The sequence below is a fragment of the Ornithodoros turicata genome, chromosome 2 (genome assembly GCF_037126465.1).
Source record: "Ornithodoros turicata isolate Travis chromosome 2, ASM3712646v1, whole genome shotgun sequence".
NCBI lineage: Eukaryota > Metazoa > Arthropoda > Arachnida > Ixodida > Argasidae > Ornithodoros > Ornithodoros turicata.
Window position 1 is genome coordinate 117,024,862 of NC_088202.1, and position 23,973 is coordinate 117,048,834.

Below are 23,973 nucleotides of genomic sequence, written 5' to 3' on the forward strand. Positions count from 1 at the left end.
CTTTCGATCCCGTGAATTATTTTTATCCGATAATCTCGCAGGTAAAACGCGCAGTTTTATACATGAGGGCTCGTACTGTTGACCACTTCCAAAGATGTCACGACGACCCGGCGTTACGACACACTGAGCCGGTGTGATGTACTTAAACGAAGGAGAAATGGGATACTATGTTGGGGAAGAAGAACCATGTAGTTTACGCTGGCCATAGGAGGCTGTGCGCTGGCAAAACACGTTCACCTCATGACTTTATGCCAACGGGAACATGTCGGGAAGCGCTAAAACAACGTGTACACAAAGTCATGTGGCCCAAAATGACGTTGCCTATGACGGGTGACCACGACAAGATGGCTGTTTTTGCGAAAAGCACCCGCTTGAGGGTACAACAACGCCGGGTTTGTGTCACCCCTGTGGCTCAGAAGCAAAAATCGCCATTTGCAAATTTGTGTGGTGTTTACGTTAAACTTTATGAAAGTCGCCTGCACTACAGAAGAAAAAAAAAAGGACGGGTTCAGAGCCTACCACACCCCTGGTCCGCTTCAACTACGACCATGTGCACAGGGCGATACGAAACTAGTTCACAGGGGATATCATAGATGGCGTCTGTGTTACGTCACAGACAGGAAGCAACGCATGCCAACAAACGTGGAACCGATACAGAAAACGAGGGGTGGTATGGAACAATTGAGATTATCATTTGTATATGGGGGTAGGTGATTCTTATAATTTTCTAACGCTCATGCCTTCCTTTTTTAGGCTACGTTGTGAATGCATCGGCTACCGCCCCTTGGAAAGGGAAAAGCCGAAATATTCAATGAATTCTATCAGGCGGAACCGGCTCGAACGGGTAGAATAGTTGTTTTACTCCGGACCTGCACCAGAACAAAAACCAGGACGAAAAACATGCCGGTACGATACCCGTAAGCCCGTAACGCCCCAAAAAAACTTGCAACACCCCCAAAATACCAGCCAGAAATGTCACAAACGCAACGAAAGTCGCAGATATGGGTGTAACCCCTTCCACTCCCACACCCGAAATGAAAATCCTGGGGACATCCCTGGTTTGCATCGAACGAAAACCGAAACCAAACTACATGATGACGGCAGTGTCGCCGGTTTCGCCTTTCGGCACCCAGTCGTCTGCAAACACTGATGCGTGGATACCGGTGAAATACAGCCATCTTTTGTAGTTGCAGCTTTCGCTTTCGTATTATTGTGGTACACGTAAGGTCTGCGGTAAGGTAAGGTAGCGTAGGCGCAGTTAGGGACTATGTTCCGTTTGTTGACACTTCTACTGATATCTTCGTATGATGCTCTCTGCTTCTTAAACTTGGAAGAGATCAGAAGCTTCAACTATGATATTGATATTCTCAGCACGCCAGTCAAAACTGGTGAAGTGAGTATACCCTTCGAATGACTGCATACTTCCATGCTGTGCGTTGTCTTGGTTCTCAACCAGCATAAGCAACACAGAGAAATTTAGCAAAGCATATACCGCATACTGCAAGGATGACTAGGAAGCAAGCGAGCTGATGACTAGAATACATGATGAAAAAAACCCTGAGACTATACGTGCTCCTGTCTGTGTGTGTGTGTTTTCCTTCGTCTCCCTAGTCTTCGTGTTTCTTCATCATGTATACCGCATCATGTGGCACGTACTTCAGAGATTTGCTTTCATATGTCATGTTACGAACAGCCTGATTTCTCACGCAGGAGACAAGACAGTCGGTGATGCTTATGACTTCAAAATTTGGTCAGGATTATCAGTGTTCATTACCAGAAGAGCCTAGCACTTCTGAGTCTGCTGATGCTTCGACAGATGAAACTGATGTGCCAAACGTTATAAAGCTTTTAGAACCCTTGAGAAACGGGCCATGTCTGACCAAGGTACGCAGTATACGTTCACTATAATTGGAAGAGGCAAGCTGGTGTAAAGGTAAAGTGGGTAACGTTTATTGAGACTGAGGATAAAGGAGAAGACAAGAATAACATGGGCCCAATAAAATGGGCCCATACGTTGTCTTGATTGTGCACAACATACAGATTGTTTAGTTAGCTTGTGTTACCCAGAATCAGCCCTTCTCACGTTCATCTTTACTATGCGCTACTCGTACCCGGAATCAAATACAGCTTGTTTTGCAGACAAAGAATTGGTGGACCTATGAGTTGTGTTATGGGCAGTCAATAAAGCAGTTCCACATTGAAAGTAAGTCCTTGACGTTGCAAATATAGCACTGACTGTAAGGTTAAGATATGCATTCGGTTTCCATTGTAGATGGAAAGCCAGAGGGTGCCATAATTTACTTGGGGCTTTATGAGTCTGACTTTGACTGGAACAATTTGACAAACCTGGTACGACACGTTGTACATGTGCGTTTTTACCCCTTTGGCTGCCTTTTAAATTATTCACCTATTTAGGAACAGCTCAACAAGTCAGGACAGCAAAAATATCACAGCCAAATATACAATCGAGGATCCAATTGTGACATAACAGGCGTCCACAGGAGATCCGAAGTTCGGGTATGTAAAGTATACTGTTGCTTTCACTTGATGGTCATGGACAGATAACACTTTGAGGGAGAACAATGCTGAACTCTCACCTACTTCTGACTAGGGATGTTGGAACTGGGGCACAGTTTCTGCTTTTATCTCCCACTCTGGAGCCTGGAGAAATTCATTGTTTTCGATGGAAGTGATTGACATTTGCCAGCTGCTCCTGTGCCTTGCCTATTTAATCCCTCTAGCAGCTCAGTTCTTTGACCAATAGCAGCTTTCCATTGTCTCTGTAGTTAATAAGAGACGAAAAGTATACAATTGAGTTCTGCATGTTCTGTTGTGCTTCTGCTCCCCAAACCCAAGGAAATCCATTCTTCGTCTGTAGTTATGTTGAGCCACCCATGATGCTTTAGAGAACAGCAGCTTTGCCTTCAGAGCATTCATGTCGTGCAGCCTGTACAGCAATGCTTTGTTCAGGGAAGCTCATAAACTCAAAATTCTTACGTTCTTCTGCATAGTACTACTGTGAAGAGGACTCTGCTGACTATATCTATGCTGTTGAAGAGCCAGAAACATGCAGCTACATCTTCACCATTCACACTTCTCGAGTGTGCTCTTTTCCACCTCTGAAACCTCCTGCATCACCCAAGCCTCATACAATCCATTGTAGTCCACTCCTGTCTGAAGAGCAGTTTCAAAAGTACCTTGAAATCAAAGAAAGTAGGTTACTAAATCTTTTTCTACTCACTGCATGCAGCATGTTATCGAGAGTCATTTCTAAAAAAAAACAAAAACAAAAGAAAAACATTTGTGTGTTTTGAGATAGGATGGCCTATCAGGCACGAGCTCTCGAGCTGATGCCTTGTCACAACATTGTGGTTCAGTGTTGGAGCAGAAATGGGAGAGATTAAGGAAGGGGGGAGTTGGCTTCCGCAAAGTTTTCTTGTTGCATTTTGGTTTTTATACAAATATCCTCGTGTTATGGCAATATCCAGTGCAAAGCCATATCTCGTGGCGAGCCCCCCCTACCTTGGAGGTCTGGCTACGCCACTGCCCTCTACATAGCTATGCCTTCTTGAAAAATCTTTGCCCATCACATAAATTGTACCCCATCCATTTGTCATTAAAGAAGCAGTGAAACATCATTTAGGATTGCCCAAAACCTTACTTAATTAATGAAGCAATCCATCAGGAGTGACTAAGCAAAATATTTTTCTCGGAAACAATATCTTCTCACTGCGCAATTCAACTTACAAAAGATCCCTGAAAAATCAACCGTGCATGCGGCACTGTGGCCACAAAGGCAAGTCTGTAAAGTAGGAGCACAAGAAGCGTGGACAACTTGAAGGACGGGAAACACACGCAACACATACGGGCTCCTACTAGCAGCAGACAGCTGTTACCTGACTCGAGCCTACTCGGTTGACACTGGATAGAAGGCTCTTTTATAGGCATTCACACTTGTATTTCTCCATAGAGGAAAGAATAGCAGAAGAAGAGAAAAGGAAGATATGGCTCCTTGAACAGCAAAAAAACTTGGCTGCCATTAAAGCCATTGTCGCGAAAAAGCAAGGTGTTGGAGTGTCTGACCAGGAACCTGCGGAAGATGTCGGTGCAAATGACGATTGTAAGTTGATTTTGCACAGCGACCGTGTCGAGAGCTCCCTTTTTGGTAAACTATACTCCTGAGGTGGAGCATTGTGTAAAAGTTCTGTATAACGCTGCACGTCCATCACACATGTTTAGAGCCCCTAGCTTTCCGTGAAATTTTGCAGAATTGGCCATTTACCTCAGAATTGTCTGTCTTTCGTGGAATTATCCTTTTATTGTGCAATTACGTGACGTTTTCAATTTATCTGCGCCGTTCTCATGCGTTAAACGATTAGTTTGAACTATTGGAGCGCTGCCGCTGCCTCATGCACCTGATGCTGCCAGCACCGATATGAAATGCTGAAGCTGCCTCGATGAAAGAAAATAAAATTTGATGGTAGTAACACCTGGAAAGAAATCATGAGTACTTAAAAAAAATGGCCACAGCGTCACTGCTGCTATGTGCATTGCAACTCTGCTTGTCACAAAAGTTATCATACGATGTCATGCTGCATCTAAGCAAGAATGCTGCGTGAGTACAAGAGGCGCAGGCTTTTAGGAGGATGGAGGCATTCTTTTTAGCCAAGTGAGGGCCAAATCTGCTAACTATTGACATAAACCCACCATCAATCGAAATCATTTGGCAAACAGTAACCGTTTCTGAACACTGCCAAGCTGAAGCCAAAGCGTGATGCAGCAAAGCGATGATTGCACCGTGGGTTGTTTGGGAAAGCAGTAGGTAATATAAAGATACAGAATGCCTAGGAAGCCAGGATTAAGGTTGTTCCATTATTCCTTGAGGCCTTGATCCCAGCCAGTACAACCCAAAAATCACAAGCTGCCTGCAGATGCGAGCTTCCGGTAACTGCTTGTTCCTGGGCCTTTGCATATATTTTATGTGTCTCTTGTGGTCGACTGTGATATGTAGATAGCTACATAGGTACTCTATGCACTTGTGCGACCCTGTCAGAGTGCTGCCGACTTGTTTTGCTTCTTCTTTCTTATGCCTTCAGAATCTCACAAATTTGTGAGTCCTACTTAATTTTCCAACACATGGAGCTAGGGAATTTGCACATATTGTATTTTTGCTTTGTCTTGCTGCGTCACACATATAAAGAACATAATTCACCAGTATAGTTCAAGATCAGTTCAGTATTTTTTCAGTGGGTCTTTGGGAAATGCCTACCGATAGCACAGCATAACTTTTGGGAACCAAACGTCCGAGGGTCGACCAAGACCATTGCATCATTTTGCATGGAATGACCCATAAAATGTCCCGGATAAATTTGTGGGGGATCCAAACATGAAATCACAACACCATATTTTAGCCTGTTTCCCTAACTGGTGCATTTTGAACTTATCCTTACAGCCGAGCATGACACATCTTCTGCTGTTGAACAAGAACGTGTGCAAGAAAATCAAGGTGTAAATGAAGAAGAAGAAGAACATGCCGACATGTCAGAAAATGGGGAAGCTGATGTGGATAACCAGCATGCTGCAAGCGTAGATGGGCTTCCAGAAGATACAGACAGTATGTTCACGTTCATGTTCATGTTCCTTCTCGACCTCACTAGCTTTGTAAAATTACTTGAGGATCACCAACACCTCCAAGTCATTCCGTGCTTCTTGGACCCACTTCGCTACCTCGGCACTTCCAGGGTAAACTCCGATGAATAACATGCACTCCCTCTTTGGTACAGTTTTTACAATGTATAAAGCATGCGTTATATACTGGAAAATGTGGTAAAACTGCCTTATTGAAAGGCGAAACCGCTGGAGCTGTGCGAATAGCAAAATTTGCATTGCGAATGGAATCCGAATAATTTCTTCAGTAGGCGAATTGAATCCGAATAATTTATTCAGAAGCCGAATTGAATTCGAATAATCAGGAAAGGCCCAATTCGAATAATTTTGAATGACTCATGGTGAAATATTTTGTGGTGTTGTACTCATTCGATGATGTTCTGCTCCTAACTTATGATCATTTTCATGCAGTATAACATATCGTGTGAGAAGGGTCCCTCTGTGTTGTGTATGGTGGACTGCATTAGTGGGATGAACTGCATTGAGAGTTAGTCAACATGATCCACACAGCTTTGCTTTGTGTGCATTTGTATGCTTACATTGTGAATTTCCTGTACTTCTTCTAGAAATTGCACATATTTCCATCTGTTACTGAACATAACTCTGAAAGTTGGGAGTGCATTTCCTGGAATATGCAGTGCCCAGAGTACAGTGTTGACAAAGAGGTCACAAAAGATGTAGACTTTAGTGACAGAATACTGTAAGCAGTGTAAAGCAAGCTTCACCGAACACTTTAGTGTAATGAGGCGAAGCCGACTTGCAGAACGGAGCAAAAAAAAAATGGCGGTAACGTGAAGCGGGCTTCACCTAACTCTTGAATGCAATGAGGTGTAGCCCTGGTCGTGGGAGAGAGTGAAGTTTCATCTCCTAGCCTTCTTACTCCGTGAGGAGGGCATTACTGTCCAATGGGCATGTTCCGATAACTTATCTGGATGTATCAAGTTGTCTCTACATTGAACAAACTGAGCCTCGGAGGTCTGAGGATGCACCTCATGGTTGTTGGGTCCTGCGCAGCTGCCGACTGATTTTTCGGATTTCTGGGAGCCGCAAAATTAGTCTAAACTACCAAGCAGTGCAAATCCTCATTCAAAAGGCAACTGGCATTCTTGCAAAATCCTCATATAGCCAAAGAGCCTTGCAAAACTGTCAATGTATGTCTTCTCCACCAAGAAACCTTGCAAGGTAGCCAATCATTATCCTAGCTTTGGATACATAGTCATCCTTTTAATCATTTTCTCTACTATCACAACGTTGTTGTTATCTGCGGTGCACTGTAAGCTATGTGCCTTCATTGCTTACTCATCTGGACAGCCCAGTCTGTACACAACTATTGCTGTAAATGTCTTAATGCCATGACTACATTTGTTGGCACCAAGTAAGAAGCACCAGTTTAAGCAGTTTTCACTGACGATGCACTCATCACATCTTTCTTTTATTTGTTTTTATTGCTTACTTATACATTTCTGTCTTCAAGCAACCATGCAGGACACAGAAGGGAATGATGCTGAACATGCATCGGCTGACGCAAGGGGCGAGCTGGGTAGTGGTATTGCAGAGCAGTTCAAAGAACTGCTAAATGAAGTGAGTACAACTCAACTGTGCATTGTAAGATTGTAAGGTGTAGACCACGGGGGGCAGTTTCGTTATGAGCCCTCTGGCAAAATCTTTGCATTGGAGCAGTGCAACCATTGACAGAGGTAACATACTTCATTTGCTCCACGTCTCTCGTCTCATCATTAAACTGTTTCAATCTCTTATACATAGCTTGCTAATTGTGCCAAAAAAAGTGCTCTCTAGTTGTGAGGAGACAGCGGGCAGAGTGTCACTCCAGTCACGGATGTTCGGAACACTTCATTTTTCCCCTCCTCTTTGCCTGTTTCTCGTGGGCTCTTCCACCTATATATGTACATGTCGAAATCAAAACCTGCTCCACTAGGCAGAGCAAGAGCTGCAGGATGAAGCATATGGACACTTCAAGGAGTCATACCTCAAGCTGGACTCAACCATTGAGCGACTAATGAAGCAGATCAATGATGCAGAGAAAACTGTAGCCAAAGGAACGAGTCAGCCGGACAAAGCCTCACCCGAAGAACACAGTGGTGAAAGTATGTATACAAGGCTATTGCAAACAGTGCAATTTCAGTTCTTCAATGGGTTGAAGTTGCCTGCTGATTTCTTGCGCAAAAGTTTGCTGTTCCTCGATTTTGTGGACATCATGAACATCATCAAGCACAAGGGCTGTGCGGATATTTGAGGTATTCAACATTCGATTTGAATAGTATTTTGTGGAATGCGTCGAATACATTCGAGTCATCAGCCACCCACTGTAACGGCGTGCACATGTGGCAGTTCCGGATTCTACTGGCTAAAGTTTGCGGATTTTCAGTTCCAATGTTGAGCAACACTGGGGCGAATCCAATTCAATCTCGTAAAAAATCCAAAACTTTTATAGTGTAGTTCTGTATGCTGATAAAGATACACCTTGTCATATGTACCTTATTTTGCGTTTGTTCCAGAGAACTGAAGCATTTCTTTTTTTTTTTTTTTTTTTTTTAGGGCAGTCCTCAGTTTTTTTTTTTTTTCACTATGCACTCCTGTCTATTCATGTGAATACACCCAGGTCAAAATTATCTGAAGCCAACTGCTGCTGTGTTCAAGACAACATCATCCCTAATCTGTAGAAATGTATAGGTGCTTGACAGGGTCTCTGAATGTAGTCTATCTAAAGAAGAAGATCCAAATGACTAGAGACAATAGCAGTGGTGTACCATAGTACCACAGAGAGAAGCAAATGCCAACCTTTTTCAAACAACATATTACTAAGATTAGTAGGAATATCTCTAATGGCGCAAATGTATTACTTGTACACATAAAATGTTGTGATGAACATATTTACACTACGATGGACATAAAATGACAGGTGATTCTGGAGATGCTCCCAATGCTGCTTTGGAAGACGAAGAAACTCCTGCAGAAGGCTTCCATACAAAGGGAGATGAAGAGAGTGGTGAGTACAGCGTGCTCATCTTCACCTTTCTTGGCTTTTCTTAAAAGCTGCATTTTACCCACAGAGGACGCTGAGGAAGATGATAAAGAAGAGGAGGCAGAGTCAGAAAACATGCAGAAGAAAAATGTGTTTGATGATGGAAAGCTGAGGGTCAGGATACAACGTATAGATGCCAGACAACTGGCCAAAGCAAAAGATAAGGCAACTTACAAAGAGCAGGAATTGCACTCAGAGGATAAAGCGAAGCTTGAAAGTGCCCTGAAGGAGCGGTTGCAAAAAGCTGGACTTGATACTGAAGGTCAGTTGCACTGCACGATAAAACTCTCGTAATACGTAGAAACCAAAATGGTCATAGAGACCGACCATGGATGTTAGGAACGGCATCACCTACTTATAAATAGAGCCTGAAGTTTTCGGGAAATATTTTTTCGCAATTCGGGGGGGTAAAAATCGTGGAAATCAACATGCGCTCCAAATTCATGTGAATTTGTGTGGAACAACTTCGAGTACGCTAAGTTCGGGGAGAAATCTGGCTCTATTACTCGAACGAATGATACTGGTTTGGTATAAACGTTGATGTAATTGCGTTTGCTGCCAAACAAGCTAGTGTGCATTCCTACAGACGTTTCAGTGCGGGCAATTTTTCCGGGTAAAATTCGAGTTACTCACCTAAAGAGGCAACCTTCAATTCAAGGAAGGCGCAGGTTAAACCCTAAAGCTTCATGCTCTACTTATAAATAGAGCCTGAAGTTTTCGGGAAATATTTTTTTTCTAAATTCGGGGGCTAAAAATCAGGTAAATAAATATGTGCACTAAATTCATGTGAATTCGGGTGAACAAACTTCCAGTATGCTAAATTCGAGGAGAAATCGGGCTCAGTCACTCAAACTAAGTGTAGTGGTTTGGTACAAACGGTGATGGACCTGCATTAGCTGCCAAATAAGTAAGTTTGTGCATTCCTACAGAGATCCCAGTGAGGGCAATTTGCCAGGTAAAAATCGGGTTTCACCCTAAAGCGGCAAGCTTCAATTCGGGGTGCAAATTCAGGGAAGAGTCGGGTAGAACCCTAAAACTTCAGGCTCTACTTATAAATCCCTCGCTTTCACCCATTTCCCTCTCTCCCACCTGTCCTTCTAGCCTCTCCCCTTACAATTTCTATGTTGAGCACTTACCATATTTACTCGCGTATTGAAGGCACCCAAACTTGAGCTCCAAAATTCTGGTACTTCTGCGTTTCCCGCACATTACACGCACCCCTACTTTAGTAGCATGGCCGGATCGCGCGGTCAACGAGGAGAGCCTGGCGCCAGAGTGAGGAACGACGAATGTGGCGGACGCTCGTGGAGTATCTTGTCCACGCTTGATAGAACAGAAGACAATTTCGACGTTCGATTCCGGAGAGAGTGCCGCGGATGTCTCGGAATAAATCTCGGCGGTGAGGCAGAATCACGGCGTTCGATTCTGGGGGGATATTGATAGAGCCTGAAGTTTTAGGGTTTAACCCGATTCTTCCCCAAATTGCACCCCGAATTGAAGGTTTGCCTCTTTAGGGTGAAACCTGATATTTACCTGGCAAATTGCCCTTACTGAGAAGTCCGTAGGAATGCACACTTATCTTGTTTGGTAGCAAATGCAGTTACATCACAGTTTGTACCAATCCAGTACAGTTAGTTTGAGTAACTGAGCCCGATTTCTCCCCGAATTTAGCATACTGGAAGTTTTTCCACTTGAATTCACATGAATTTAGAGCACATGTTTATTTACCCGATTTTTACCCTCCCAAATTTAGATAAAAATATTTCCCAAAAACTTCAGGCTCTATGTATTGAACACCCCCTCTCAATGGCGTGATGTTTTTGGGTAAAACAATGTGCGTCTTATATGTGAGTAAATACGGTGGCTTGATCAAAAATGGTTCTATCGTGTCTCAAGCTCATCATTTTTCCATTTGGACCAGGTCCTTGCATAAAATAAATTTTGGTGAACCTTTTTTTGTACTGTTTGTTGGGAATAAGTGAAACAAAAAAAAAGACTGCTCACGTCTACTGCAGGAAGAAAAATAGAAGTCAAAATAATCACTGCTGGCTTCTTCGATGATGATGAAGAAAAGGATCTGAAAATGCTGTCGCCTGAAGAAACTCAGCAATTTCAAAATATGATTGTTACATTATTGGTAAGTAATACTGTAGTCTAGAACTTGCAAGATAATTTTATATATGAGACAGGCTCAAAAGAGTATCATCTTGTGCACAATTTAGATGGGTAATCAAGAAGCTATTCAGGAAGTAGAGAGACAAGAACGGCTCGAGAAGAACTATCAGTTCGTCTGGGGTGAAGATCTCAGTGTAAAATCTGAAAACGACGACAGCGACCGGTAGCCACAGCCTTCCACCTCCAACAGGGCAGGAGTCTAGTCAGATGCATTTTTCCTACACCAGCCATTTTCATCCCTTTCTTGAAGATGAAGCTACAAGAACAGAAGCCAAGAAAATAGGAAACTTTTTATTGTCTCACTATGCCTTTTCATTGTTCCACAGGTGCTTTCAGGAGAAACTGTCATTGCATTCATAATAAATAGCTGGTTGGAAAAGATGCTGTTGATTTCTGATTTCTTTAAAATGGACTACAAAGCCTTCATAACAGCCCCAGATACATCAAAGACTGCAGTTATACATGTAGTACAGTGCTGGGGAGATTTTTATCAGCTTGGATGGGAATGATTGTCTAAACCTGTTTTGTGTACTCAAAGCAAAGCACATGGGTAAATTTGCCATCATAATATGTATTGTGCTTCTGACATTAACAAGGAGTGCTGCAAGTGGAAAGTTCTGATGTCCACTACATAAGTCACAGGCCAGACACAACAGCATACTGTTCACATATGTACTGTGCATTTGGTAAATGGCAAGGCGGAACTTCAAGAACTTGTTTCAGAAGTACAAGGGCTAGTACAAAAAGAACAACATTACAATGACTTACCGTGGCCCAGAATGTACAGGAAAAACACACACATTTTTGGAACGTGTATAACAAATACTGTGACACATTGTCTTGTGAGAAATTGTGAGAAATTATTCTGATCGAAAGGGTACAAAGCCACTCTGATGTAATGTAACATAGTGAATGCCAAAGTAGACCAGTCGTGCTACCACATCACAAAGTTCAGGAAGCTGCAATATAAAGTGTGTGGTATTCACCATTGGCAAAACTGGTGCAAGATTGAATGACACAGTACTAATGCACATTGTATGCACAATGTGTGATGAGTAGTAATTCTCACATTTGCAATATAGACAGTTCCAAATCAGCCGAGGCTACTAGTTCAAATCTACTAATCACAACAGCGTTACAGTGTATTAACAGCAGTTCTTCTCCAGCGTTTATTTTGTATGATGCGAGCTTGGTGAAAATTTGACTAAACTTCCTGACGCAACCACGCTTACTCGAAAATACAATGTGGGCTTTTGCCGTGATGGTCTACATGAATACACGTGGGGTCAAAAAGAGCCATTCTCTTTCACCATATGCAGGACGACGGTAATTATCTGAAGCCTCTGTGTGTGATTCCTTTTTTTCTCTATGGGGCTTGCTGCAGCCAATGCAAGAAATTGATGTGCTAGTTCACGAAGATACGTACACTGCAAAATGGTCGCCTTGGCTGATAAATTTTGCCCAAAATATTATAAATCTATTGCAAGATTATTTCTATTCCAAAACGGTTCTACATTTGATCCTAGGGATACAACATTTTTGTATTTTGACATCTTTAATTTAGAATATTCTTTGTATATTTTACCCCATTGCTTGTTAAAGGCAGGCACCTATAGGGGCATAGAGCCTAAGGCAAATGCTCATTGCAGGGCCTGGCAGTGAAGATCCACTGAATGCACAACACAACAACTTTGTAATGAAGAATTTTCTCAGGCTACCCATAGAATCTCGGTTCAATACCTTGCAGACTTATTCAAAGTTCGAAGGTTCTCTAATATGGAATTTGAACCTTGTCTATTTCTTACATCTAGCTTCATTTTACAATACGATATCCCCAACGCTTGCACCAGACACTTTGCCGGACCAGGAGCGCAATCTTGCACGTACCGTACATTACCATTTTCCTTTTAGGCTGGTGTGTTCCACACGTCACATGACAGGACGTGGAGACCCCTTTGGTAATCCGGGATTTCAAATAGACGTTGCAATTGGTCTCTGCACTGGGGCTTGGGGGCAAGTGATGGAGGGAGTGGTGCGCTTAATGCTTGCTGATGAATGGTGCAGACGGTTTGGAGGAGGAGTTGTAACATCCTCAAATCAGAACGCGGGCGATATTTGCACGTATCTAACAACACTGTGGACATTAATGAATGGCAGTGGGTCATATTTAAACTGGGCTTCTGCAACTGTGAGGCGTGTGCAAGTACAAAGCCTAGGGTTGCAACCTCCCCTTGCACAGTCTCTGCTTCCCTGGCACATTTTCAGGGCAACGTTTGTACTTCTGTTTTTCCGAAATGTCAAGGCTTTTTTTTTAAGATTCTAATCCGAGCGCATGAGCTACAAGTGTTCGATGGAGGTTAAGCGTTGTCTGCCACACAGATTGTGGCCAGGTGATACTGTAAGTAAACCTATACAAGGTGTCTACCAAATTCCAGCTTTCAAATTCCTTGATTTTTCCAGGTTTTCACTGACTATTTCAAGCGAATTCCCTGACCAAAACAAAAAGGGAACTTTGTGCCTGCTGCTATGTTTTGGTACAGATCCCATTTACTGAGTACTAGTGAGGCTGCCCTACTTTTCTGCCTCTGAGCTTGTCGTATTGGCAAACTGCTACTCGCAGCAGCGTTGCTGTGGCTTGGCTGCACATCGTCATGGCACTTGTCTGATTTTCCCTCACAATCTCATAAGACAAGGATGAAAAAACAAATTTATGTGTTGTATGTATGTTTCTTCATCCTCTTGTCTTCACCCCAAACACTCAGGGATATGTTGCCCACGTCACCGAAAATCCCCCCCAACTTTTCCAGTTGCATCAAAATTCCCTGACAATTCCCTATTTTCCGGTTTGGTAGACACACTGCTCTAGGAAGAATGTAGGAAGGGACAACATTTGACTCCAAGATCACTAGGAGAATATGCGGAAATTTTCATAAACATACTCCTAGAATATAGAGCAAGATTTGGTGACCCTTGTCAACGCCTTCAAATGTCAAGTAGTACACCTGTGTTGATATGTACGCTGGCATTCGCCGTGACAAGATTATTCTCACAATATAGTAATATGTGCGAAGAGGATGACGCCCAAAACAAGGAACACACACACACACAAAATTTCTCAAACGCAGCAAAACTTAATGGACGACATACCCCTATATACTATTCAGAAACCTCAAAAGCTGGGTGAAAAGGAATAAGGGAAGGTTTACCTTAACCTTCCCCTGTTCCTCTTCCCCAACTTTGGACATTTTTGAATATATAGGGGTTTGTCATCCATAAAATTTTGAATTAAATTATTAATTAATTACAATTAAATAATTTTTCAATTAAAAGACCTTTCATTATTCCTCTTCCCTGCTTCAGAGGTTTTTGAATATATAGGGGTTTGTCGTCTATTAAATTTTAAATTAAATTATTAATTAAATAAATAACTGTTTTATTAAAAGGGATGGTTTCCCTTAACCTTCCTCTATTCCTCTTCCCTTGCTTCGGAGGTTTTTGAATATATAGGGGTTTGTCGTCCATTAAATTTTGCGGTGCTTGAGAAATTTTGTGTGTGTTACGTGTTTCTCTTCCTTGCCTCGGATATTGTCCTCTTCGCGGTCATGCACCAACTAGTCAGCACACTTCTACTCCTGTCAATAGTAATACGTGCATGCATGAACACAGAAACCCAAATGTCTCTGTTTCTTCTTGTGGTGAATGTGACCATCCTTGTGATTGACCCTAAGCACTAACGCTAAATTTGTCATTGTGATCAAGTGGGTGCAACACAGCACTGATGCACGAGGGACACAACTCGGTGGTGCAGAATACTGAAGAACCAGGTGAGAGCGACACGGCAGGGTGACTACAGCCTCCCCCCCCCCCCTTTTTTCACTACTAGGCTTCGTATGCTCCACAGCAAAAATATCACATTTGTACAAGGCACTGAAGTTGCTGCAACGGGCCGCTATTCCTAACTGCTTGTGTCCATAAAAACCTGCAGATATCCGCACTGCTACACCACATTCTGAGCCACCTTCCGTTCCAACTTCCGAGTCATCGTACACTAGGAATGTTTATTTACAGTACCTACGCAAGTTCAGTTTTTCGTCAGTATTGCTCACAGCAGTACTTCAAACACTCTGATGATATAGATCAACCAAGCAGATCCATACCGGACATACAATGTTCAGGGGGCAAAAAAAGTATCTCCCACTTGTGTGGAGGGGGGCAGGGGGGGGGGGGAAGAAGAAACGAAAAAAGTGTGAGAGAAGACAGCTGTATCTGTAAAAGCAAAACAAGTTCTGCAACATACACTGCAAATGAACAAAGCACCCCCAACCCTGCAATACCTTTCAGCCTCTGAACCGTACACACGGGAAAATATATGCAACATGAGAAGCTATAAAGCATAATACATGAGTATTTCTATATGTAATCAAATGAAAGAACTTAATCACATCATCACAGCTTGTAATGTATATACAACAACCACCACTCCTATACAACTGATTGATTGCTAATTAATTGCTTGTAGCCTATAACAGTGTGTTCAACGTAAACTGTGTAGCAGCATTCAACGGAAAGAAGAAAAAAAAAAAAAACGGTGTACCACCCGCGGGACAGTATTTGTCATATGTGGGCATACATTGGCACACAATACACGGTGCAGCAGGACCAGTAAACAAAACTGTCAAACATGCATACTAAGAGATACTCAGTTTTTGCTGTAGTGTTTGTTTTGTTATGCAGGTGCCCCCAGCACAAATGAAGAGCCTGAGGCCACATAAGTGCTATGCCACAAAATTAAGAAAGGGACATATATTAAAGAAAATACAGCATCTGCAGGCTCCTCTGGGATTCCTGGCTGTAGAAATGCCCCGTTTTCCCAGTTCCAATCCATTGCTATCACACTGTTTCTAGGTGCATTTGCCTACCAAAACATATAATGTTTGTAAACAGGGAGAGCTGCTGCCATTCCATATTCCATTAGCATTTTAGTTACGAAAACAATCGTACACGGAAAGCCACTAAAAGTTTTCTCAGCATTTATCCTTAATTTCTCTAGAAATTGTTCAGTGTGGCTTAGCAGATCGTGGCTCCAAGCCGCTCCATGGCAAAGAAATTGCAATTTAAAACCAAGGACACACACACAAAAAAAAAAAAAAAGAAAAAAAAAGAGCCACAACAGCAACAGAGTGTATTGGGCAAAAAAGTAAAAGCGCTAAAATGCATAAAATGCGAGCATGAAAAAACGAGTTGTGGGAGCTCCACGGAATCTCTTCAAGAAGTACGTCCATGCTCATAAATCAACGTAGAGCAATCAATGTTTCATTTGCTGACCTACATACAATTCTGCACGACATAGTGTGCATGTTTTAGTCAGCATGAGCTCTTTATTATGGCACCAACAAAATGATAAAGTGAGGAGGGAGCCATAACAAACAAGCCAACCAGGATGCAAAACTACCATCAAACATCACGTTATGTGTGGCATATAATATACTGCGGATGCGATTGCTTCAAGCAAGCCATTTTACACATGTGTCTCCTGCATTGTGGAGCTTTTACCTTGTCAGTTGTCGCATGCAGACAACGTTTAGCCAGTCATATATAACACAAAGCGCATCCTTTTTTTTTACAAAAATGGAGAGCAGCTCACCACCAACAACACCTGACAAAGTAAAAAATATTGAGACAGTGCTCATACCGGAGTGTTCTGCAGCACATTTCGTGTGCTAGCTCATGCGAGTGCAGAACTCAGCTGTTGTTATGCTATACCGTTGTACTATCGCTAAATTGCAATGTTGGTACTACACTTAACGAGGGTGTCTATCAGTCCTATGTTTTCGTGCCAGTATTGAACATTAGAGAAGCATTTTTGAGTGATGTATGTGTAACACAGACATCCAAACTTCATTACTTCCAGGTACTACTATATGTGCAAACACACGCACCATCTTTAGTGACAACACAACTTTTTCGGACCGGTCGGAAGGTGTCCGCACGCGATATTCAGTGTTCAACAAGGAACAGCTGTAACTATTTCTAGGTGTGATGCCGCGCAAATACTGCAAAATATAAAAATGATTTATTTGGATTGTGAGGCTACAGCCACTTTCTTTCCATAAGACCTCCACATTTTCAGTCTAAGGAAGCTATCGCACCCTTTCGGATGCAAGGCATCGTAAATCATCATTCCCCTCCCTATGACGAGCACATGCCATGAAGAGATTTCAAAGGGGCTTTCTTCTCCTCGTATATACTTTCTATTTCGTAACGACACAGCCATTATCACAATCATTACCCTGGTACCTTGTGTGAGCTCCTGTCTTCAAATGCATTTTGTCCCCTATGAAAGTAAGGCAGACTCACTTTGTGGTGCAGGAACCTCTAAAGCATTTCGGCATCCGCCATCTCTTTTTACTTAACAACAGGTAAAAACGTGTTATGTGGAAGCCTGGAGATCCGCCACTTCTCCTGGATGGAGGTTGAGAGACAAAGTTCTTTTATCTGGGACGTGAGAGCCCCACGTTAATTATCTTGCAGCAGGTATCAGAGCACTGTGCACATGAACCGTGTCCTCTTTCTCACAGGCTCGACAGCTCGTAGTTGCGTCCCTGAAGGTTTCGGCTGGGCTTGCGCTGCCTAGAATATATGGCATGGCTTGCTTAGTTAGTGTACAAAGTATAAATATAGTAGGATATCCCTGTAGCGGGAACAACAGCAAATATTGTTGACCACATTTTTAAACAGATAAACAAACTTCAACGAGCTGTTTGTGGTCCCTGCTGAACATGCAGAATAAAACCTGTCACCGGGGCCACACCCAATTTCATCTCACTGTTTCACATTGTAACAAACAATTTTGTGAAATAAACTAGGAAGGTGACTGAAAGTGCAAACACAGGTACAAAACCAAAATTACTCTCAAATGCATATTAGAATTTGGGAAGAAAAATGTGAAAAATTAAACTTGAAGAACTTAAATTTTGCGTAGTTCTTTTAAGAGTCCTTTATTACCAGCAGCCTCATCCTATATCCATGGTGAAGTCTACTCTACATGATTAAACATCCGATAGTTCATTTTTTAGGCCAAAATTAATGTACATATGTATGCATCTTTGCACAATGCAGGTCAGCTGATGCCACATCCCTGAAAAACACTCTACTATTTTTGTTCTTATTAAATGCTTCTAATAGCTTCATTATCAGCCTGTCTTATGCTTATGCACTGAACACTGGCCACAGGTGGCAGGACACTCTCTTACTAAATTACGTATTGCATTATGTATTATATTACATTGTAGCCAGCTGACAGTAAATGCAAAAGGAAAACAGCTTTCTACTTCTATTCCTAAATCCTTGCTGACTGCTTTCAAAACTGGTAGATTACCATATGAGCGTTAGAACCTGTGCTTGATGGTAATAATACATGGTTAAAAGCAGTAAAAACAGGCTATGGATCGTTATCCCCTTGTTAATAAAAGTATTTGTTGAAAGTTCCGCGCTGTGTGTCAGTGTTTTGTTCATCCGTTGTCGTAGCTGTTTTTATACGAATGCACTGAAACATATTACCACTTTTAATCAGGTACATTACCATTTTTTCAAGATGTAAGAGGAAATAAGCACAGGTTTACTATACTATCATGCAGGGAAGTAAAGCTACGAATTGTGCAAACGGCGCAAAAATGTATATTTACAATACAAACCTATGGGGCAGAAATACACTCCTCAACACAGTGTGGAACTTAGCAGCCAAACTGAATAAACCAGAATGCCACTTTAAATAATCTGATATATAACTATATTTATTATCCCCTTCACAAAACAAATTACATCTATGCTACAGATGCAGCAACGTACATGAATGGGCTATTGGTTCCAGTTGCTCCTACGAGTATGTTCAGATGATACGTTGTGATTTGATGGCAAAAATATCAGAGTTTATTTTGCAATCATTATTCATGTTTAACACTTTAAACAAGCTGAAAGAATATAGAGCACATGAGGTGACCCAGAGAACAGTGTTTGGCAAACCTTTCTGTATTTCAATATCAATCTATTTCAATATCACCTTGTCATAAAATTTGCAGGACACATGCGTTCACGCAATCACCGACGCCACAGTATGTAGCACTTATGACTGTCAAAACCTGTGCTAATATTATAATAGCTGGTCTTGCATATCCTGTTAATTCCTAATCCTTTGCCATCCCAATACCTGAGAATAAGTATGGTGAATATTCTGACATTGTGTTGGTCAAGACAATATTTGACAAAGACAAGAAGTTGTCTTCTTTTTTTTTAATCTGAAGGAAAAAAAGTACCAGTCTTTCTGCCAATGCGACGAGCAGTAATACGATTGCAATAGTTGAACTGCTAAGAGAAGGCCGGGATAATTTTAAATTGTGCATAATGGTTTGCAGATATGGTTCAAACGTAGGAGCAGAACAGCAATGGATTATGATGTAATGCTAGAGAGGATAACACGCTGTGGGGTTTGGCATGAAGAAATAAGATCCACTGACCCGAATTAAAGGATAACTTTTTATTCAAGCCGATCTCGTTTGTTCCTCCTCTGTTTTGTACATGGGTTTAGCATAGGCATAGTAACGGCTTATTAATGCTGAAATATGTGTTTTGAGAGCCGTTGATTTTAATGATCTGAAGCATTCACACGAAGCCTATGGGGATGACGACAGGCCTAACTGGATTTATTGCTATGCGTAGACAATGGCCGCCAACATGGGAAGTCCGAGAACAACCATTTGTTCACATTGGCAGGCATGTTTAATGCTATCGCATTAAAACAAATTAAACTAAAAACAAAAAAAGGTATCAGAAAAAGCAAAATCAGCCACACCCGCATCTCTGGGATTCCTAGCAACGTAGAGGTATGAAGCCATTCACTTGAACAAACATGCACGTCCCATAGAGTTACAACAAAGTGATTTGTCATTTAATATTTAGTGCAGTTTGCCAAACATTTCTCTCAGCCTTCCTTAGCAGTATTTTATAGTACATACAAATTTTTATGCTGTCTAGAGCATTTTGTTCTTTTCATATTCACTGAAATGCGAAAAAAAGCATCTAACTTAAATACTTGCAAACTGTGATTTCAAGAGGGTTTTAAGAGTACTGTTGCTCTCAATTTCTGTATCAGGGCTTGCAATCAGCAGGTGTGCAATACACATTTTAAAGGCAGTTTTTGTATTATTGCACTCCTTTTGCAGATTTATTGCACCAGCACTCTTTCAGAGTACAATTTCATGTCCCTAAAATTATGTCATGTTAGTGCACCTGCAATCTGTAGCAGTTGCCTATAACTTTCCCTGGCTGCTTTGTGGTCATGTTGTACCATGTTTTGCTTTCAGCCATGGTAAAACCCACGGGGCATTTAATGTCAAACGAAAGTTCACCTAAGGCTATTCTTGGCACACAAATAGTGTTCTGTGGTTGGACGAGCTAAAACTTGTTGATGAGTTCCAGAGTAACACAACTGCTGCATCTTCATGTAAAGTAGGACATAACGTATGAAACATAACGGTCATAAACAGCTAATGCATCCAAACAGAATCTCAAGACTGTACTTCAGCATGCTGAACTAGGTGGAGTAGAAATTTTTTCATGCTCATTGGTTGCAAGCCATGCCAGCAGCAAAACACAATGTGCATGCTTGCAGTATAAGTACATTCACAGCGGGTGTTAGTTCTCAGCCACTCTCGGGTGACAGAACATTGCTTTACCTTATGTGCTCCCATCATGGTACTCAACTGAATGTTTGAAAGGAGAAGAAAACAAATATTTACTCCACATATTCAGTCAAATACAAATCTTCAATATTCGTAAAATCTCCAAACGCAAACAGTTAAGCTGCCTAAACATGAACTTGGTACTAACTACATTGAAGGTCACGGCTAGACTGTGCGTTTTAAACGATAACTTCCGAAGTTAAAGTTCATGGTGGTATTTTTAGCTATGTAAACGTTGTGACAGTGTGCCCAAAGATACAGTAAATAGACGCGTCTAGATATAATAGATGCGAAATTAAAGGGGCACTAAACAGCTCGACGAACATTCTCCACTCATTATGCTCTATGAAAAAACGTGGCTCACGATATCAAAATATCAAATTCATTTTTACTTGTAGCGAGCGTCTTTACCACGAAACAATGCCATTCAAAGAGCATAATCGGTCGGTGAATATTCAGTCGGTTTGGAGCCATTATTTAGTTTTTTTGCGACAACAATTTTTGGAAAACGTTCACCGTCAGCAACGTATCACAAATCACGAAAAAAAAAGTGCACCTTGTATACCTGTTTATTGCCCCTTTAATGCACCTCTGCCAGTGAGGAAGCAGGAGAGTGGTCACGTGCTATCGACGACCAATGGGAATGGCTGGAGCTCTGATGTCAGAGATTGCCGAGTGTGTGTGTTCAAGCGGAAAAAGAAAACAGCGCGAAAAACTGGACAGACAGAGAAAACACGTACACACGGGAAGCACAAGGGTTTGTATCTCTCCAAGTACGACACGTCGAAAATGACCTAATTCTTTTTGCCTTAGTACTCTAACATGCAGTACAATGTGTGCGTGATGTAATGAACCACATCTGTCAAAGTGTCGCAACCTTTTAAGTTTTTTTCTTTTTTTCACTCGGTTCTCACTTTGTCTGTTTCACGGTCACACCAAGTGGGTTTCCTCCTCCATCGCTAGATTGGGAGGGCTAGGCTTACTTCCACTGGCAAAAGCTAAATGCAGCCTCAGTGTGCGGGCTGTCGCCCTGTCAAAAGACACGCGCTCGGGAGCAGCAGTTGTACGTATGTTTCATTGCCCCCCTTGTCTTGCCCCAAACTTGGGAATACGTATGCTACTCATGTCACGCTTACAACAGCTCGATTGCATAACCATTATGCACTCAACGTTATCTACTGTACCTTTCCAGAGTCAATTTTTGGAATCTTAACGGACGAGTCTGCATAAAAATTTGCAGTCGTGTGACAACAGGACAAACTTAGATCTTGTAGGTTTTTCTCCTGCATCTTCGTAGCCTTGGGTCAGTTCTGTAATGGCCATTTTGTATGTGTGCTGGATGTATGAATGCGTGATCGAAAGGTACATATTTCACAGTTATGTATCTCATACCTATTGGCAAAGGCTATCTATCGTATCTATTGGCTCGTATGGTGACACGACTGTGAAGCTAACAGGAGCAACCAGGTAACTACAAAAAATTATGAACATACTTCCATTTTGTTCTTGTATATAGTACATTTTTAGAGATGCTGCTACATCTAGTGGACTGCATTTTGAATAATGCGTGGCAAGCTTGGTGAGACTACCTCGTAAAGAATTACACAATGTTTAGAATGTCACAAAAGGAAGCTTACCAACTTCTTCTCCATCTTTTCTTTAATATCCCTTGCCATGGTGCGGAAAGCCTCTTCAACATTAATCGAAGAGACTGCACTGGTCTCCATAAACTTTATCCCATGTTCTATTGCCAGCTGCAATGGTGTATATTGTAAACAAACTGCATACATTTCCACCTTGCAAAGAAATGAGAATTACAAAGAATGAGAAAGAAATGAACACACCTTTTCTCCTCTTTCTTTCGACACCTGTCTGATATCGTTCCTGTCACATTTGTTTCCTAATATCATCTTCTCCACATCTGCTGAAGCATGCTGAACAGCAAACATTCGGTTAGTTGGTAAGAAAATAAGTAAATAATAAAGGTAAACACCTTATTCAAATGAGGTTACCTCGTCTGTGTTCCGAATCCAAGTCTTTATGTTTTCGAAGGTTGTCTCTTTTGTAACGTCATACACCAGCATGATACCCTGAAATGAGTAGTTATTATTTTGGTCGGGAAGAATAATTAAAACTGAAATAAGAACTAGTTTTTTTAAGCTTAGCCAACTAAAGCCAGTAAAACGAACCATGGCGCCCCTGTAATAGGCAGTCGTTATAGTTCGAAACCTTTCCTGGCCCGCTGTGTCCCTGTGAAACACATTGATTCATTGATATTACCAGCAAAATTTGTAGCAGTGATCTTGCTAGTCATAGTTGCAAGTGAACTTACCATATTTGCAATTTCACCTTCTTTCCATCGATCTCTATCACTTTTATTTTGAAGTCTATTCCTGAATACGAAAAATAAAATGTATATGAGGTCACTGTTACAACTTACAAGACAATAAAATAAACTTTTTAGCCAAATTGACTGCTGTGATGTCAACAAATATATTGAGCTGTCCACAGATACACCACATTAACTTCCTTTTTTGTTTGTTATTCCAAGCAGGATAGCGATTCATTATTAAACGTCACCTATCAATGACCGGTCAGTGACCAGCAGCAAAACACGCGTCCAACGGAACCGCTTCATCAGTAGGACTGTTACCCAACTTCATCCGACTTAAAATTAACAAACCGCATTGTAACAGCTCATCAAACTAGATGGCACGGAGATTTATTGATTTGTTAACATGAGTCACGATCAGGAGCATATGATCTGCAAGGGGGAGGAATATAATTGGATTTTGCCGAACTCAGACAGAACGGGATATTTGTCAACATCTCACCTATTGTGGATATGAAACTGCCGTCAAACTTATTGTCGGAAAACCTAAACAAAATAGACGTTTTTCCGACACCTGAATCTCCTATTAACAGCAACTTAAACAAAAAATCGTACGACTTCGCCATGTCAGGTAACTGTACCGGAAGCTCGAACCTCCTGTTACGTCATTTCCGAGTTTGTCAGTGTCGATCGGTGAATCGGTGACGATGGTGACGATGTTTCACGATGACATTTTCGCCAACCATCAGCGGAAATAACGACTCATAGAATTGTTCCCACGACGGTGGTTACCACTCTTTTAAAAGAAGTACTCCTTTCCTAATATAGAAGCTGACTACTCGCATGGGGAGATATCCATACGCATGTTCAATTGCAAATAAATTGCAACGAGCAATGCTCAAGGTATATCTTGCAATGCTGGCCAACGTAATGGGCCAGATCGTTATCAATGAATGCAAGATTCGTTTTTTTCCACGCAAGTAAAATGTACAGTTTGTGATTTGTACTATCGAATAGGT

The 23,973-nt window shown here is 41.7% G+C and overlaps 2 protein-coding genes across 6 annotated transcripts; one reads left to right on the top strand and one right to left on the bottom strand.

Annotated features, from left to right (window-relative positions):
• The first annotated feature begins 1,150 nt into the window (after positions 1-1,150).
• Positions 1,151-11,267, top strand: LOC135385976 (protein OS-9-like). 2 transcript variants are annotated; one of them, XM_064615636.1, is made up of 14 exons: positions 1,151-1,393; positions 1,711-1,884; positions 2,140-2,203; positions 2,273-2,349; positions 2,416-2,517; positions 3,012-3,213; positions 3,971-4,120; positions 5,453-5,614; positions 7,142-7,248; positions 7,604-7,772; positions 8,588-8,674; positions 8,739-8,972; positions 10,726-10,847; positions 10,933-11,267. In XM_064615636.1, exons 1-14 carry the CDS (start codon positions 1,268-1,270, stop codon positions 11,050-11,052), a joined length of 1,896 nt encoding a protein of 631 aa, XP_064471706.1. In that variant the 5' UTR covers positions 1,151-1,267; the 3' UTR covers positions 11,053-11,267. The 2 variants fall into 2 exon arrangements, with proteins under 2 accessions (XP_064471706.1, XP_064471707.1); XM_064615637.1 differs by lacking the exon at positions 1,151-1,393 and adding an exon at positions 1,578-1,648.
• LOC135385979 (ras-related protein Rab-8A-like) lies at positions 11,162-23,624 on the bottom strand. 4 transcript variants are annotated; one of them, XM_064615642.1, is made up of 8 exons: positions 23,457-23,624; positions 22,955-23,015; positions 22,812-22,872; positions 22,635-22,712; positions 22,467-22,556; positions 22,260-22,376; positions 20,617-20,643; positions 11,162-17,515 (listed from the first exon to the last, which is right to left on the bottom strand). In XM_064615642.1, the coding sequence occupies exons 1-8, from the start codon at positions 23,578-23,580 to the stop codon at positions 17,423-17,425; spliced, it is 651 nt and encodes a 216-aa protein (XP_064471712.1). In that variant the 5' UTR covers positions 23,581-23,624; the 3' UTR covers positions 11,162-17,422. The 4 variants fall into 4 exon arrangements, with proteins under 4 accessions (XP_064471712.1, XP_064471711.1, XP_064471709.1 ...); XM_064615641.1 differs by lacking the exon at positions 20,617-20,643; XM_064615639.1 differs by lacking the exon at positions 11,162-17,515 and having other exon boundaries at positions 17,526-20,643.
• Positions 23,625-23,973: the final 349 nt, after the last annotated feature.